Source organism: Hipposideros armiger, unplaced genomic scaffold, assembly GCF_001890085.2.
Source record: "Hipposideros armiger isolate ML-2016 unplaced genomic scaffold, ASM189008v1 scaffold_49, whole genome shotgun sequence".
Lineage (NCBI taxonomy): Eukaryota > Metazoa > Chordata > Mammalia > Chiroptera > Hipposideridae > Hipposideros > Hipposideros armiger.
This window is the reverse complement of record NW_017731399.1, coordinates 3,774,439-3,788,648: the sequence shown is the minus strand read 5'-3', so window position 1 is coordinate 3,788,648 and position 14,210 is coordinate 3,774,439. Positions and strand designations below refer to the sequence as shown.

Here is a 14,210-nt window from a genome sequence, read left to right as displayed (position 1 = left end):
AGCCTACGCCGTCGCCAGCGACTCACGGCAGCCCAGCTCCAGGTTGAGCTGTTGTTCAGCATCTTAGCTGTGGAGGGCAGTGTCACTGGCCCTCATATGTGGGATCCGAACCAGGGCCCTCTGGCGTCCCAAGCCAGTTCTTAACCACTGCGCCACTCAGCCGGCCCTATTTCAGACTTTTGATTAGAGCCTTCCTATGGGTGTGGAGTAGTATCTCATTATGTCTTTGATTAGCATTTCCTTAATGACTAATGACATTGAACATCTTTTCATGTGCTTGTTGGCCATTTGTATGTCTTCTCTAGAAAAATGTCTGTTCAAGTTCTTTGCCCATTTTTAAATTTTAATTGTAATTGTAATTTTTTTTATTAGTTTCAGGTGTACAAAACAATGTAATAGACATTTCACCCCTCATAAAGTGATAACTCCCCCAATCTATTACCCCCCTGACGTCATATATGGCTGTTACAATTCCATTGACTCTATTCCCTATGCTGTACTCCACATCCTGTGACTATATGTATATATATTAAATTATAGTTGACATTCAGTATTATTCAGCTTCAGCTTCAGGTGTACACTGCAGTGGTCAGGCATCTACACTGTCCATGACATCATCTCCCTAATTAGACAAGTGCCCATCTGACAGCCTACAAAATCTTTACAACATTATTGATTATATTCCCCAAAATGTCCTTCATATCCCCGTGGCAATCTTGTGGTTACCAATTTATGCTGTCTAATCCCTTCACCTTCTCCCTCATCCCTCTCCCCAACTAGCAACCATCAGTTTTTCCTCTGTATCTCTGAGACTTTATCTGTTTGCTCATTTATTCAGTTCTTTAGATTCCACATATAAGCAAGATCATATGGTATTTGTCTGTCTCTGACTGACTTATTTCACTTAGCATAATATTCTCTAGGTCCATCCAAATCGTTGCAAATGGTACGATTTCCTTCTTCTTTATAGCTGAATAATACTCCATTGTATAAATGTACCAAAGTTTCTTAATCCAGCCGTCTACCATTTGCCCATTTTTTAATTGAATTGTCTTTTCATCAACCCAATTAAAAAAAATTGTGTATTGCTTTTTGTTGTTGATGGGATTAAGCAGAGATGCTAATTTTATATCTGGCTTTTCTTTTTGCTGAACATGTAATATTAGCGTTTTCTATGTGATTAAAGACTTTTGAAACATGGGAAGGTGTTTTATGAAATCACAAGTACTGCTCAGGTCGCTTCTGCTGTCCTGGGTTCCCCTGGCGCGGCTTGAGCAGTGGGGTGGGAGCAAGTGTTGGGCAGGGCCGGCCATGGCTCGGGCCCACTCCTCCCTTCTCCCCTGTCCCTCTGTACCCCACCCCGACTGCTCTGGCTCCCTGCAGAAGTCCCCAGTGTGCAGGATGTGCACACCAGCCCCAGGGACCCCTGGATGTCTTTGGACCCTCGGGAAGCGCCTGCCTCAGGTGAGGAGCTCAGTGGAAGCGCCCACCCCAGGGCCCTGGAGATGGAGGTTGAGGGTAGGGGGCGAGTGGCTTTTGGGAGAATGGAAGGAAGGGTTCTGATGTGGACACAGATGGAAGTGAGGAGCCAGGTGGACATGTCATGTGTCTTTTGCTTCCTCTTTCTAGATTCCAGAGACCAGGGATGGGCACGTCTGGAGCAGCCCTCCGCCCGGGGTAACCCCAGAGGAGACCAGAGTCCCCACCAGCTGCCAGCCTTGGGGCCAGCCACTTCTCTGCAGCAGTCCCCACACCAGCAGCCCCTGCGGCCTGGCTCCAGGTTTCAAGACTGCAGACACAGCCCCCACGGGTGCTGCCCCGATGGCCACACTGCATCTCTTGGGCCACAGTGGCAAGGCTGCCCTGAAGCCTTTTGTCAGCAGAGCAGGTAGGTGCCTCTTCCTCCTCACCAGGTCATAGAGGGGAGGGGTGTGTGTGTGTGGGGTGTCTGATGGGCAGCCAGCATCTCTGCTCAGAGAGGGTGGGGTGGGTTTGCCGAGCTCAGGAATGGGACCATGGAGGTGTTGTCTCCAAGCTGCCCTGTGATTAGACTTTTGAAACATGGGAAGGGTGTTTTATGAAATCACAGGTACTGCTCCTGTCACTTCTGCTGTCCTGGGTTCCCCTGGGCTGGCCTGAGCACTGGGGTGGGAGCAAAGTTGATCAGGTCTGACCATGGCTCGCGCCCACTCCTCTCCTCTCCATCTTGAGGACTTGGCTTCCTCATTGGCAGGGGTCGTGGGGTGCTGGTAGGTGGCGGTGGTGGTGGCAAGGCCTGCTTTCTCTGCAGAAGTCAGCCTGTGGAGATGTAGCCTGAGGCCCTGGAAAGGCACATGGGGTAGGAGTCCAGCTCTCCATCCAAACCAGGCTCCCACTGCCTCAGGGGCTGGAGTGCTTAGAGCCCAGACTTTGGGGCCAGCAGCCTGGGGGTGATTCCCAGCTCAGTCACTTACTGTGTGCTGGGTGACTTGGGGCAAGTTACTTAACCTCTCTGATCTTGGCTTCCTCTGCTGGGACCAATGACAGCCACTGGTTGGGGTGACTGAGGATGAAACACATCACACCATGCCTGGCACGAAGAAGTGCCTTGATCTATTCCCCCTTTCACCTTCCTTCCCAAGTCCTGGTTGTGGAGGTGAGGTGCGTGCAGGCTAACCCTGATGCACTTTCTATCCCATCTCCCATCTGCTGCTATTGTGTAAAAACTCCCTGGGAACCTGATATCCAGCCAGGCTCAGGTTCATGTCCTCCTCTTTAGTTTTGTGGTGGAAAGTGTGAGTTGAGGATTTGCCAATTATTAGGGTTGCAACTCTACTGTGTTACTATTGCCCTCCCTGGTGGCCATTAAAAGTGGTTAGTGGGTGTGGAGAGACGGGTACACAGGAAGGTGTGCCATGCATGCAGGGACATGCCATCTCCCACTTGGATCCTCACCTGGTCAGCCCCCAGCACAGGGAGCCTTGGAGCCTCGGTCTTGGGGTGCTGGAAGCTCAGGGTCCCTGGAAGGGTGGGGACTAGAGCTGGGTGGTGAGGGGTGGCTGTGTGATGTCTGTCTAGGTACGGGTGCTGCCCTGACGGGGTGTCTGTGGCTGAGGGGCCCCATCAAGCTGGCTGTGCAAGGTCTTATGGTAATGACAACACCAGGAGCAGGCCAGGGGCGAGAGCGGTGGCCTCCAGAGTAAGTGTCTCATTCACACGTGGGGCAGGAGTCCAGCCCCCGAGCCTGCTCAGTGCCACTGTGCGGCTTTGGCCCTGGAGGAAGGCGGTGCCTGAAGCCTGCTGGCCTGGGTGGTCTTCTTGAGGGCGCAGGGCTTCAGAGATGGTCTGGGGATGGGGGTTTCATGCAACCTTCTCCTGGCTGCTGATCTCCCAGGACTGGGGTTATGCACTGTGGGCTCACAGTTCTGTCTCCCTCTTCCAGCCCTCCTCCCCCAGGCAGCCTAGGGACCCCAGCAAAAGCCAGACCTATTCCCAACTTCCTCCCCAGGTCCCCAAGGCCCACCAGCCCCAGCAGACTGAGCCCAGTGAGTGCCGGGGCTCCCAATTTGGCTGTTGCTATGACAACGTGGCTTCTGCAGCAGGCCCTCTTGGGGAAGGCTGTGTGGGCCAGCCCAGCTACGGTGAGTGCCTGCCCTTTCTCACCCTTCCTGGCAGGTAGGCTCTGGTCCCACTGTGCCCCTCCACCTCCGCCCAGAGCCAAAGACGTTCCTACTGGCTCAATTGTTCATCCATTCCTTCCACAAATATTTATTGATCACCTACTAGGTGCCAGGCCAGAGAGCAGACCCAGATTGTTCTTGTTTCCAACAGTCTGGAGCTGGGGAGACTTGGAGGTAGAGATCCCGTGGAGAAGGCAGGCCCGATCTTTCCCCTGTGGCTCCGCCTCCTCCAGAGGCAGAGAGGGTGTAGGGCTGTCAGTGCTGGACAGATGGGGTTCCCTCACCCTGCCTGGGATGAGTCCTGGAGGGAGGCTACTGAGGTGGGAGCATGGGATGCATGGGTGGAGCTGCTGGGGACCAACACGGTGATGTAGGAAGCCGAGCGGGCTGGTGGTCAGGGTCTGCCGTGGTCACGTGTGAATGGGGAGGGCTTGAGCCGGCTGGGCTGGGCAGGAGAGCTGCTAGAGCCGGCAGGTAGGGGCTGGAGCTCTATTCAGAGGCTGGTGGAGGGTCCTGGGAACAGGGCGAGCGACTTGCTGGGCATCTTCACAGGCCCCTGGGAGCTCAGGCCTGGGTCCTTCTCCTGAGCTGAGCAGCATATCAAGGTCAAGCCCTTGGGTTGGTCTGGGTGTGCGCTCCGGGAGCCTGGTCAGGGATGAGGAGGCGTGCGAGGGAGCCCGTCCAGGGAGCTCACGCCCTGACCTTCTGGAGAGCCCTAGTTCTGGGGGGCTGGGGGTGGTGGTGGCGGGGTGTGTGTGTGTGTGTGTGTGTGTGTGTGGTTTGATTCTGGAAGCTGCTGTGGTCCCAGCCCAGGCCTGGGCAGTGAACAGACTGCTCCCAGGGCCAGGCCAGGGGCCCAGGCAGAGGTGTAGCCATGCTCCACAACCTGGGAAGGGCCTCACTCCTGTCTGAAGGGATGCTGGGTGCTTCTTGGCAGGGCTCTGCTGGCCAGTGGTATACTGGCCACCTGGGTGACATGCGTCCTCCTGCCCTCAGCATACCCCGTGCGGTGCCTGCTGCCCAGCGCCCACGGCTCTTGCGCAGACTGGGCCGCCCGTTGGTACTTCATTGCCTCTGTGGGCCGATGTAACCGCTTCTGGTATGGTGGCTGCCATGGCAATTCCAATAACTTTGCCTCGGAGGAGGACTGCATGAGCAGCTGCCGGGGCTCTCAACGTGGGCCCCACCAGCCCAAGCCTGGGGCCTCTGGCCAGAGCACCCCCAGAGATGGCAGCAGCAGCAGCAGTCCTGGAGGCCGGCAGGAGGCCAGCCAGCACAGGCCCAAGGCCACCGTCCAGAGAAGGCCCTTGCCTTCTGGTGGCCTCCAGTGGCGAGACTCAGAGCCTGGGCCCGGGGAGGCGCACCACACGCAGGCCTTAGGACGGCCCTGGGGCCAGGAGCTGAGGCCCAGCGCGCCTGGACTGGGCGAAGACGCCGGTCAGTCAGCACCACCCTCACACAGCTCCTCCCACAGGTGAGGCCCACCTTTCCAGGTCGGGGGAGAGGGACCCAGGTCGGGGCTGAGCCTGCTGGAGCTAAAACCCCAAGGCCCGCTGGCCCTCCCGCCCCGTCCCTAACCTTGAAGCCTCCTGACAGCTCTGCCTGGACGCCTCGTTCCCTTCATTCACATCTAGGGAAACTCAGGCTTCAGCGGCCAGGCAGCCAGCACACGGTGGTGCCTGGATTCCTCAGCAGATCTTGTCAGTGTATCCAGGGTCTGTCTAGTTGGAAAAGCTTATGGCCTTCATGACCTTTGGCAAATCATCTGACTTCTCCAAGCCTCAGTTCTCTGACCTGTAAAATGGTGATATTATCTCATAGGTTTAGTGTGGGTTCCACATGCTAGTACGCTTGGGACTGTGTCATATCAGATTTGGGGAGATTAAAAAACAAAACAAAACAGGTGTGTGGTTTAGTCCCCCACGTGAATCTGGTGTGTGCTGTCTCTCCCAGCCCCTCCACCCCGGGTTTTGTGCCACCCCTGCTGCCCCCTGCTGCCGTTTCAGGCCAGGTTGAGGTGGCTGTGCCTGGGGCACGGGAGGGAGGTTAGGGGGATGGGTTCCTGAGTCCACGGGCTTTTGGAGCTTGTCCTCCCATGATACCCTCTGGGCCTGCAAATGCCCATGACAGGATGGGCACCAAGCTGTCTGTGGTGGGACACTGATGAAGGGGTAGTGGCTGGTCCTGGCACTCACGCCAAGTAGGTCAGGTCCTTCCCTCCCCTTTCCAGGATTAGTTTGACAGGCTTGGAGCCCTCTCTGGTACAGGCGGCCCTGGGGCAGTTGGTGCAGCTCTTCTGTGCAGATGACACCTCCTTGGACCCTCACACCAAGTGGCAAAAAGACGGGCAGCCCATCTCCTCTGACAGGTGTGTGGGAGCCCTCCTGGTGTCAGCCCTCAGATTTCCCCCTAGATGGAGGGTGAGAGTGGGGCCATGGTCCCCTCTGGTAGGAGTTCTGGGACCTGAGGGCAGGTTGGGCTCATCATTGTCCTCGGGAGTCTGGAGCTCAAGCCCCCACCCCCCTCAATCAGGCACAGGCTGCAGCCTGATGGCTCCCTGGTCATCAGCCCCCTGCGGTCAGAGGACGCTGGCACCTACAGCTGTGGCAGCACCAGGCCAGGCAGTGACTCTCAGAAGATCCACCTTCGTGTTACAGGTCTCTGTCCCCCACCTCCAACGGGTTCTTATTGGCCCCATAAGGGTGGGAGGGATTGGCTGGAAGGGCCTGAGCACCCCCACACTGGAGGGACTAGGGTGCTTCCTTGGGCTAAAGTACCCTGGTGACAGGGGCCATGTGTACCAGCTGGGCTTGGGTGGATGTCTTGCCCCTCATTTCTCCACTGTCCCCCGCCAGCCTCGTGGCCCACCCTTCCTTCACCCCCTTCTCCCCACAGCTCACCTCTTGCTTCTCCTGGCCTCATGACAGGGGGTGACACGGCAGTGCTGTCTGAGGCTGAGCCAAGGCCCTTCCCTCAGCCCAGGGACCCAGCCCAGGGCTACAGTCCTCAGGACTCCAGGCTAGGGGGGGATGCCAGGGGCCTGGGGGCCGTCTCCTCACATTCACAACCCACAACCAGGTAACAGGGCGGGAATGCCCTCCTGCTCTCGGCCTCCCCCATGTGAGGGCCAGGGTCCACGGAGCTCTCAGTGGGTGAGAGGAGGGGAAAGGTCCCCAGGCCAGTGTGTGCTGTGACCAGGCTTGCTGGCCTCGTGAGGAGGAAGCAGAGCCCTCCCTCCAACCCCAAGCAGTTGGAAATGGTGCAAGTCTAAAGCCCAGGATTCGGGAGATGAGGGAAGGGAAGAGCATCAGAGGTTAAGAGGCTGAGACAGCCTCGAAGAAGGGCAGCTTTCAGAGGGGAGCAGAGGCCTGGAGGGGGCCCAGGTCAACGACCTAGAGGCAGATGTGGAGGGTGGGCAGGGGACAGTCTGAGATTCTGGGTGTGAGAAAGCAGAGGCGGTAGTTATTGATGGGGTCCTCACCAGAACAGAGGGGTGATTTTAGGAAGTTGAGTCTGGCTGGAGAGGGAGAAGGGTCCTATGAGGCTTACGCAGAGGGCCAGTTCCCAGGCATGCGTGAGAGTGGGGGCGGCAGCAGCTAGGACCCTCTCAGTGTGGGGGTGCTTTTTGTGTAGGCTGCGCCTGGACCGGAACCAGCCTGGTGTGGTGGACGCCCGTCCAGGCCAGCGGATCCGGCTGACCTGCCGTGCTGAGGGCTTCCCACCCCCAACCATTGAGTGGCAGAGAGACGGGCAGCTCCTCTCTTCTCCCAGGTGTGCTCCGCTCTTCTCCCCTCCCTGCTGTGTGGCCCCCAGCCCCCCCCTGCCCCCCCTGTGTAGGCTGTTGGGGGGAGCTGCCAGGGGTCACCTCCGGTCAGTCAGGGGCTCTCGAGAGATGGAGCTGCTGAGTGTAGGGCAGACCAATGTCTGGGTCTCTGGGCCTTTCCAGAGTGTGGTTAGAGGGCCAGCTGGCAGAGGATGGCTGAGGGAGCGACGGAGGCAGACGTCTTTCTGGCTGTAATCATAATAGCTAACATTTCTTGAGCCCATGAGTGTGAGGCTTGTGTCCACCATACCATCTGCAGAAGAGCCACGTTGAGGTAGGTGCTATTTCATCCCCATTTTTCACACAGAAGTTTAATACCACACAGCTCCTAAGCAGCAGAACCAGGACTTGAGCCTACTAAATGAGTCTAGAAAAATTGTTTTGTATCAGAAAACTTGAAATGATTTATCGCCAGGCTTAAAAGTGAGACATCTTCAAGGAAATGCGAGTGCTGGCAGCTGGAGGACCTAATGCTGACGGGCTCTTTGGTCAGACCCCACACAGCAGTAGGGGCCCCTCAGCCTCTCACCAGCGAAAGGAAGACTCTGCCCCTCCCCCGCCCCTGGCTGTCATGTGGGATGGTGACACCTGACTCTGCTTGGTCCCCAGACACCAGCTGCAGCCCGACGGCTCTCTGGTCATCAGCCACGTGGCTGTGGAAGATGACGGCTTCTATGCCTGTGTCGCCTTCAATGGGCGGGACCGAGACCAGCGATGGGTCCAGCTCAGAGTTCTGGGTAAGGTGTAGTCCTGCGTGGAAGGGTAACGAGCCAGTAGCCTTTGAGGTCAGATGGCACAGGTTGGGCAGAATTGGCACAGTGACTGACATTGCCTCCTCCTTGGGTCCAGGGGAGCTGACAATCACAGGGCTGCCCTCTACTGTGACGGTGCCAGAGGGTGACACGGCCAGGCTGCTGTGCGCGGTGGCAGGAGAAAGTGTGAACATCAGGTGGTCCAGGTAAGGCTCTATTCCTGGCAGGCCTGACCTGACCCTCACCTGGGGTTGTACAGCCCAAGCACAGGTGTCCCCTTTCTGCAGGGGTATTGCTGTCACCATTGCCCTCCCCGCAATCTTCCACTCCTGCCTCCAGACCTGGTGCCTACACAGCGAAGCCACATAGCTTTTTTATCTTTTAAAGAGAGGAGTCCTGAGCATATTTGCTGCTGGGAAGATCCAGGGAGGCAAAGTTGAAGGTCCAAGCCTAGCCCCGCACGAGGGCCCATTCGCATGCTGGCATCTCATCACCTTCGAGGCTTGACCAAGAACATCCTTGCCCCTCAGCCTTCAAGGCCCAGCCAAAGTCACCTCCATGGCCACTCTGGGCTTCACTGGGCTTCACTCTGCTTTGGGGACTCCAGTGGCCTTTTACCTCAGATCAGTTGGTCTGATTTATTCATCTAGCAAAACATTTTGCCCCTTCCTCCTTTGTACTGTGTGGGGACAAAGCTAGGCTTTGGGGAACCTGAGGTAACCAGAGCCCTAAAACATGCCCAGGGGATCCTGGGATGATCTGAGCCCCCTAGATCCTCCCAGGCAGGAGATGGCCCAGTGACAAGCCCCAGAGGTTTGCCCTAAGTGCTGCCTGTGCAGAGGAGCGAGGCTGCCTCCTGTCTAGAATCAAGAAGGGGTGGCCATGGAGGTGACTTTGGCTGGGCCTTGAAGGCTGAGGGGCAAGGATGTTCTTGGTCAAGCCTCGAAGGTGATGAGATGCCAGCATGCGAATGGGCCCTCGTGCGGGGCTAGGCTTGGACCTTCAACTTTGCCTCCCTGGATCTTCCCAGCAGCAAATATGCTCAGGACTCCTCTCTTTAAAAGATAAAAAACACACCCGCCTCTGATCCTGTTGTCCTGCGGCCTGGCCTTCTGTCAGTCTCGCCTTCACAGCACGGCTGTTGACACTGGGTGTCTCCACCTGTCAGCCCGCCGCTCACGGCTCAGCCCTTTGCACTGGGGCCTCACATCCACTCCCGCTCCAGGGAGACTGCTCCGGCCAAGGCCACCAACTGCCTCCCTGTTCCTAAGTCCTCTGGTCACATCCCAGTCCCCACACGACCCGCGTCCTTCCACGTGCCCCTCCGGAGATCTTCCTTCCCTTGGCTCCGAGCCACACCCGTCTTCGGGTGTTCTTCCGCATCTCTGGCTGCTGCTGCTCTTTTCCTAGCGGGCTGCCCCCTACCTATCCCTTAGAGGCCGACGCACCTCACGGTCTGTCCCTGGTCCTCAGTTTGGCTGACTTCACCTTGGGTGACCTTGCCGACACGCAGTTTCTGGAACCATTCAGTGGTGATACACAATCTGGGTCCAGACCTCAAATCTGACGCCTGCTGGTTATCTCACAGGCTCCCGATATGCAAAATGGTGAGAAAGAAACTCACCATTCACCCCCTCACCCCCACCCCGGGCCTCCCCACAGTGGAGGGGCACCACCATTACCCAGTAACCCGAGCTAGAAACCTCTGTCGCCCTGATTTCTTCCCCACCTCCCCGCATCCCAGTCCCTTCAGTTCACTGCCTGTGCCATCTACCTGTGTACAGCTGCCACTTACCTGGTCTCTGCTTTCAGGCTTGTCCCCTCCCCCGCACTGCAGTTAGCAATCCTTTCAAGGTACAAACACCGTGTTGGTCCTGCTGAGCTTACACCCCTCCATCACCCCCAGGACACAGTCCAAACTCCTGACCAGAGCCGCGTACACTTCCTCCTTCGCTTGCTCTGGCCTTGGCCTCCTTTCAAGCTCCTGAGTTCCCATGTTTCCCTTCAGTCGGCCAGCTGCAGCCTTATCCTCAGGGAAGGCTCCCCTAACCACCTGCACACCCGCACCCAACGCCCTGTGGGCAGGGGGAGCTGATGTCCTTCATCCAGCACAGGCCTGGCGCCCCATTGTTGCCTAAACGTCCTTCGTTAACGAAGCACGCAGTTCCTTTGTGGATAAGAGGCACATTTACAGTGACTTAGATCACTGTACACAGTTGAGGGGAGTTCACTTCACTTTTGAGTTATTTTGCTTTGATAAGGTGCAATCTTTGGGTACCTTGTCTCTTCTCTTCCCTGAGGTGAGGGTCATCTGTTTACAGAGGAAGCAGCTGGCTCTGGAATGGTCTTTGATTGGCTCCACCCACACCTCCTGGCCAGCTCTCCCCGTGTCCACTCTCCTCCAGGAATGGGCTGCCGGTGTGGGCCGATGGCCACCGTGTCCACCAGTCCCCAGATGGCACACTGCTGATCCACAACCTGCAGGGCAGAGACGAGGGCTCCTACACGTGCAGTGCTTACCGTGGAAGCCAGGCCGTCAGCCGCAGCACGGAGGTGAAGGTGGTCCCGCCAGGTGAGAAAGGCCTCCCCAGGCATTTACTTGTTCTTGAGAGCTGGCTGGCTTCTGCAGAATGAGGCTGAGTGTGGGCTCTGCAGCCCGAGGGTCTCGGGTCCAAATCTTGGCTTGCTCTGCCAGTCACTGGCAGTATGAGTCAGGACAAAGGGCTTAACCCACTCATCTGTCCAGGGGGTGCACCACCGCCCGGTAGGAAATGTGTATGTATGACAGGCAGCTGGTAATAGCTTAATACATGATGTTAAAGATCATTTTTTAGACTTGCTAATCTTATTTTGAGAACTACAATTGCCTGGAACTTCATTATAATACTTAAGGCAGACAGAACCATTAAAATCTGTCCATTCCAATGAAGGTGGCGAAAGGTGATACTATGATTGGAAAGTGCTTTTATGGCCCTTCGATCATATAACCCAGAAAGGAAAAGGCAGGGGGGAGTGTCACCATCTTACAAATGAGACAGACATCCAGGGAGCTCAAGCGGTGTTTCCACAAGTCGCACAGCAAACTTGTGGCCAACTTGGTCCTAGAACCTAGGTCTTTTTGACTCTTCATAGTTAATGTTTTTTTCACTAAACTATTACACCTATAACTGGGCAGAATTTTACCTGTATTATTCAGTAATCTGATATTTTAGCCTTATATTCTCCAGCTCTTGCTTTCTGAGTTGTTATATTATCAAATTTCAACAAATCTAAATACTGTATTGCAAGATGCATTGTTTGCATATCACTAAGGCAAAAGGTTGTCAATTAAATGGCACAATGCTAAGACACCATCAAATACGCAGTCCAACTTGACAGTGTTAACTTGTGAAAATAAATGCATCTTAGAATTGATGAAACAGACTGTGGTTTAATGTTCAAACTCACAAGAGCTCTATGGTCAAGCAAGCCAGAGGGAAAGCGGGGAGAGGGAACTCGGTCCGAGCCCAGCCTGCCCTCCCTGGATCTGCGGTCTGGGCTCACTGACGGAACAGCAGGGCAGTGCCCGGGCCAAGCAGCCGATTCCCATGGGGCTTGAAACAGACCTGGGGGTGAATGTGTCAGGGCCTTTCCTGTGCTGGGCTTCCTGGACGTTCACGACTGTCAGGGCTGCAGCCCTGCACCAGGCAGCTGCCCGCTTCCTGGCTGCCAGGTTGAGGGTGGGAACTGATCGGTACTAGAGGTTGAAGGCCCGGGGTAGAAGTGTTGCTTAGTGAGTTGAACTGACATGCAGGCTTCCAGTTTGTGAGCTTCTCAGAACAGTGACTGGGACTCACTTCCCAGGGCCCACCCAGCTCAGTGCTTGGCATCTCCAGGTGCTCAGATACTTGGTGACAACACCATACTGCTGGGGCTGCTTTTCACCTCTGGCGATGCCCAGCAAATTGATCTTGTCTACATACTAACCAAACTTACAAGACTGAGACAAACCAGAATGCAGGTTTATGAGAGAAAGAGAGCTGTTAGGAGGAGCCTGATGGTCATGTTTGTTGTTAGCTATAGGCATGTCTAGCTGGGAAACCAAATTATAGTGAGAAACTTGCTTGATGAAGGCTGGTGGGGCTCCTGATAACGTGTGGTTGCCAAACTGAAATGGTCTGATGTGACCCACCTCTTGGACAGAACACTGATGGCCTCAGTCAGGCCACTTTTCTCCCACCCATGCTGGACAAGTGTTGTTAATCTTAGATATTTTCGGGGCATCTTTCTTGACTAGAAATGGTCTCCCTCCTAATTGTATTCATTCCATTGATTAGACTGCAGATTTCTGCTCTCAGCCCTTTATGGTTTTTGTGGGGTTTTCCTGCTTGAGTCTGTCTCACTTTGTCCTGGTCATGGTTTGGTGGCATATTGGAATTACAATGTTAGCACCTGAGTGGCATAATGGAATTACAATGTGAGTTGAAACTCTGGGGTAAGGGAAACACTTCTGTGAGGACTTACCAACCTTTTTGCCTAAAAGACTGGTTAGAAACAGAAAATACTGTACAGATAAAACATGGGGTGGGGAAAGGTCACTCACTTTTTTAAATGAGAGAAAATGAAGCTATTGTTACTATGTGCCCAAGGAGCTACTGTTATCTCTATTTCAGATGAGGAAACAGAGGCACAGAGAGCTCAAGTATCTTGCCCAGTCAGCCAGCTGGTTAAGTGGGTGAACCGGGACTGAGCCCGGGCAGTCTTGCTCCAGAGCTGGTGTGCGTAACCACAATGCTGAGCACCTCCTAACATTGGGGCCCCATGACAGGCCCAGGGGCTGCAACAGCTGAGATAGTTGATATGGAAATTACTTAATTAAAAAAACAACAACACATGCATAAACGGCTTGCTGTTCATGTTAATGTAGGTAGTTAGTACTCTCATTATACTGCTATACCAAACCTTTCGAGTCATTTACTGGTTGGGTATGGTCCTTTAGTTGTATTTTGGGAGGAAGCAAGAGGGGATAAGCCTTTCCTAGCCCCGTGATGTCTTTTAGGGAAGGTGCTACTCAGGACTAAGCCAAGTGGGGAGTAACAGCCCCTTCCAGAAAGAAAAGGAAAGTTAAGTAGATGGGCTACTTTAGTCCTAAGATGAAGCAGCAGAATGAAACTCTCACAGGGATTTGTAAGATACAGAAGGTCCTAGTAAATTCTGAGGGGGAGGCAACCAGTGCTCCGTGCTCAGTACCGTATTAGAGCCATCGCGCACAGAACTGTTTTCCTATCACTTTGCCGAATATTCCTGCTTTCTCTGGAGAAAGTGGAAAAATTGGAAAGATGGAGAAACTAAGTGACTAAGATAAGCTGGGACTATTGACAGCACAAAACTTTTGAGGTTGGAGGAAACCAGTGTGCGAGACAGCCAACTCACAATTTTACTTAGGGCTGATCCGAGTCTCTCTCCTTCCTAATCCAGAGGCAAAGGCAGCTGTCATTCAGCATTTCAGGTCTCAATAGTAAGGGGAGGAAGTTAACTTCAAGAGATGTTTAATCATCTAGTCAGTCAATATCTGGGAGTCAGTGATGGGCGGAGGCTGCAAAGGAATAATGGGAGGACCACCGCTGCATGCTGAAGTAAGACCAGCAAAGGATGGAAATTGACTTCTGGTCAAAATGGCAGAGTAGGTAAACGCTGTGCTCATCTCCCATGAGCACATCAAAATTACAAGTAAGAGGGCCGGCCGAGTGGCGCGATGGTTAAGAACTGGCTTGGGATGCCAGAGGGCCCCAGTTCAGATCCTACATATGAGGGCCAGTGACACTGCCCTCTACAGCTAAGATGCTGAACAACAGCTCGACCTGGAGCTGGGCTGCCGTGAGTTGCCCTCCCCCAATTCCCCAATAAAAAAAAAAAAAAAAAAAAAAGAATTGGGAGGGATATCTTGGCTGTCGAGGTCCTCCCTGAAAAGTGAGGGCTCCCAGCCCTGGGGTACCA

The 14,210-nt window shown here is 54.7% G+C and overlaps 1 protein-coding gene across 6 annotated transcripts in view; it reads left to right on the top strand.

Moving 5' to 3' along the window:
* The window catches only part of PAPLN (papilin, proteoglycan like sulfated glycoprotein), a 39,702-nt gene that overhangs the window by 20,532 nt on the left and 4,960 nt on the right, over positions 1 to 14,210 (top strand). For 5 of the 6 annotated variants that reach the window (XM_019640459.1, XM_019640456.1, XM_019640457.1 and 2 more), the window contains 12 exons: positions 1,384 to 1,464; positions 1,630 to 1,888; positions 3,058 to 3,178; positions 3,488 to 3,620; positions 4,656 to 5,133; positions 5,890 to 6,027; positions 6,192 to 6,316; positions 6,587 to 6,737; positions 7,293 to 7,430; positions 8,092 to 8,219; positions 8,332 to 8,440; positions 10,640 to 10,806. In XM_019640459.1, coding sequence (XP_019496004.1) covers positions 1,384 to 1,464; positions 1,630 to 1,888; positions 3,058 to 3,178; positions 3,488 to 3,620; positions 4,656 to 5,133; positions 5,890 to 6,027; positions 6,192 to 6,316; positions 6,587 to 6,737; positions 7,293 to 7,430; positions 8,092 to 8,219; positions 8,332 to 8,440; positions 10,640 to 10,806 — 2,028 coding nt within the window. Of the gene's footprint in view, positions 1 to 1,383; positions 1,465 to 1,629; positions 1,889 to 3,057; positions 3,179 to 3,487; positions 3,621 to 4,655; positions 5,134 to 5,889; positions 6,028 to 6,191; positions 6,317 to 6,586; positions 6,738 to 7,292; positions 7,431 to 8,091; positions 8,220 to 8,331; positions 8,441 to 10,555; positions 10,807 to 14,210 lie in introns of those variants that run through there. The other variant, XM_019640461.1, reaches the window with a different exon arrangement.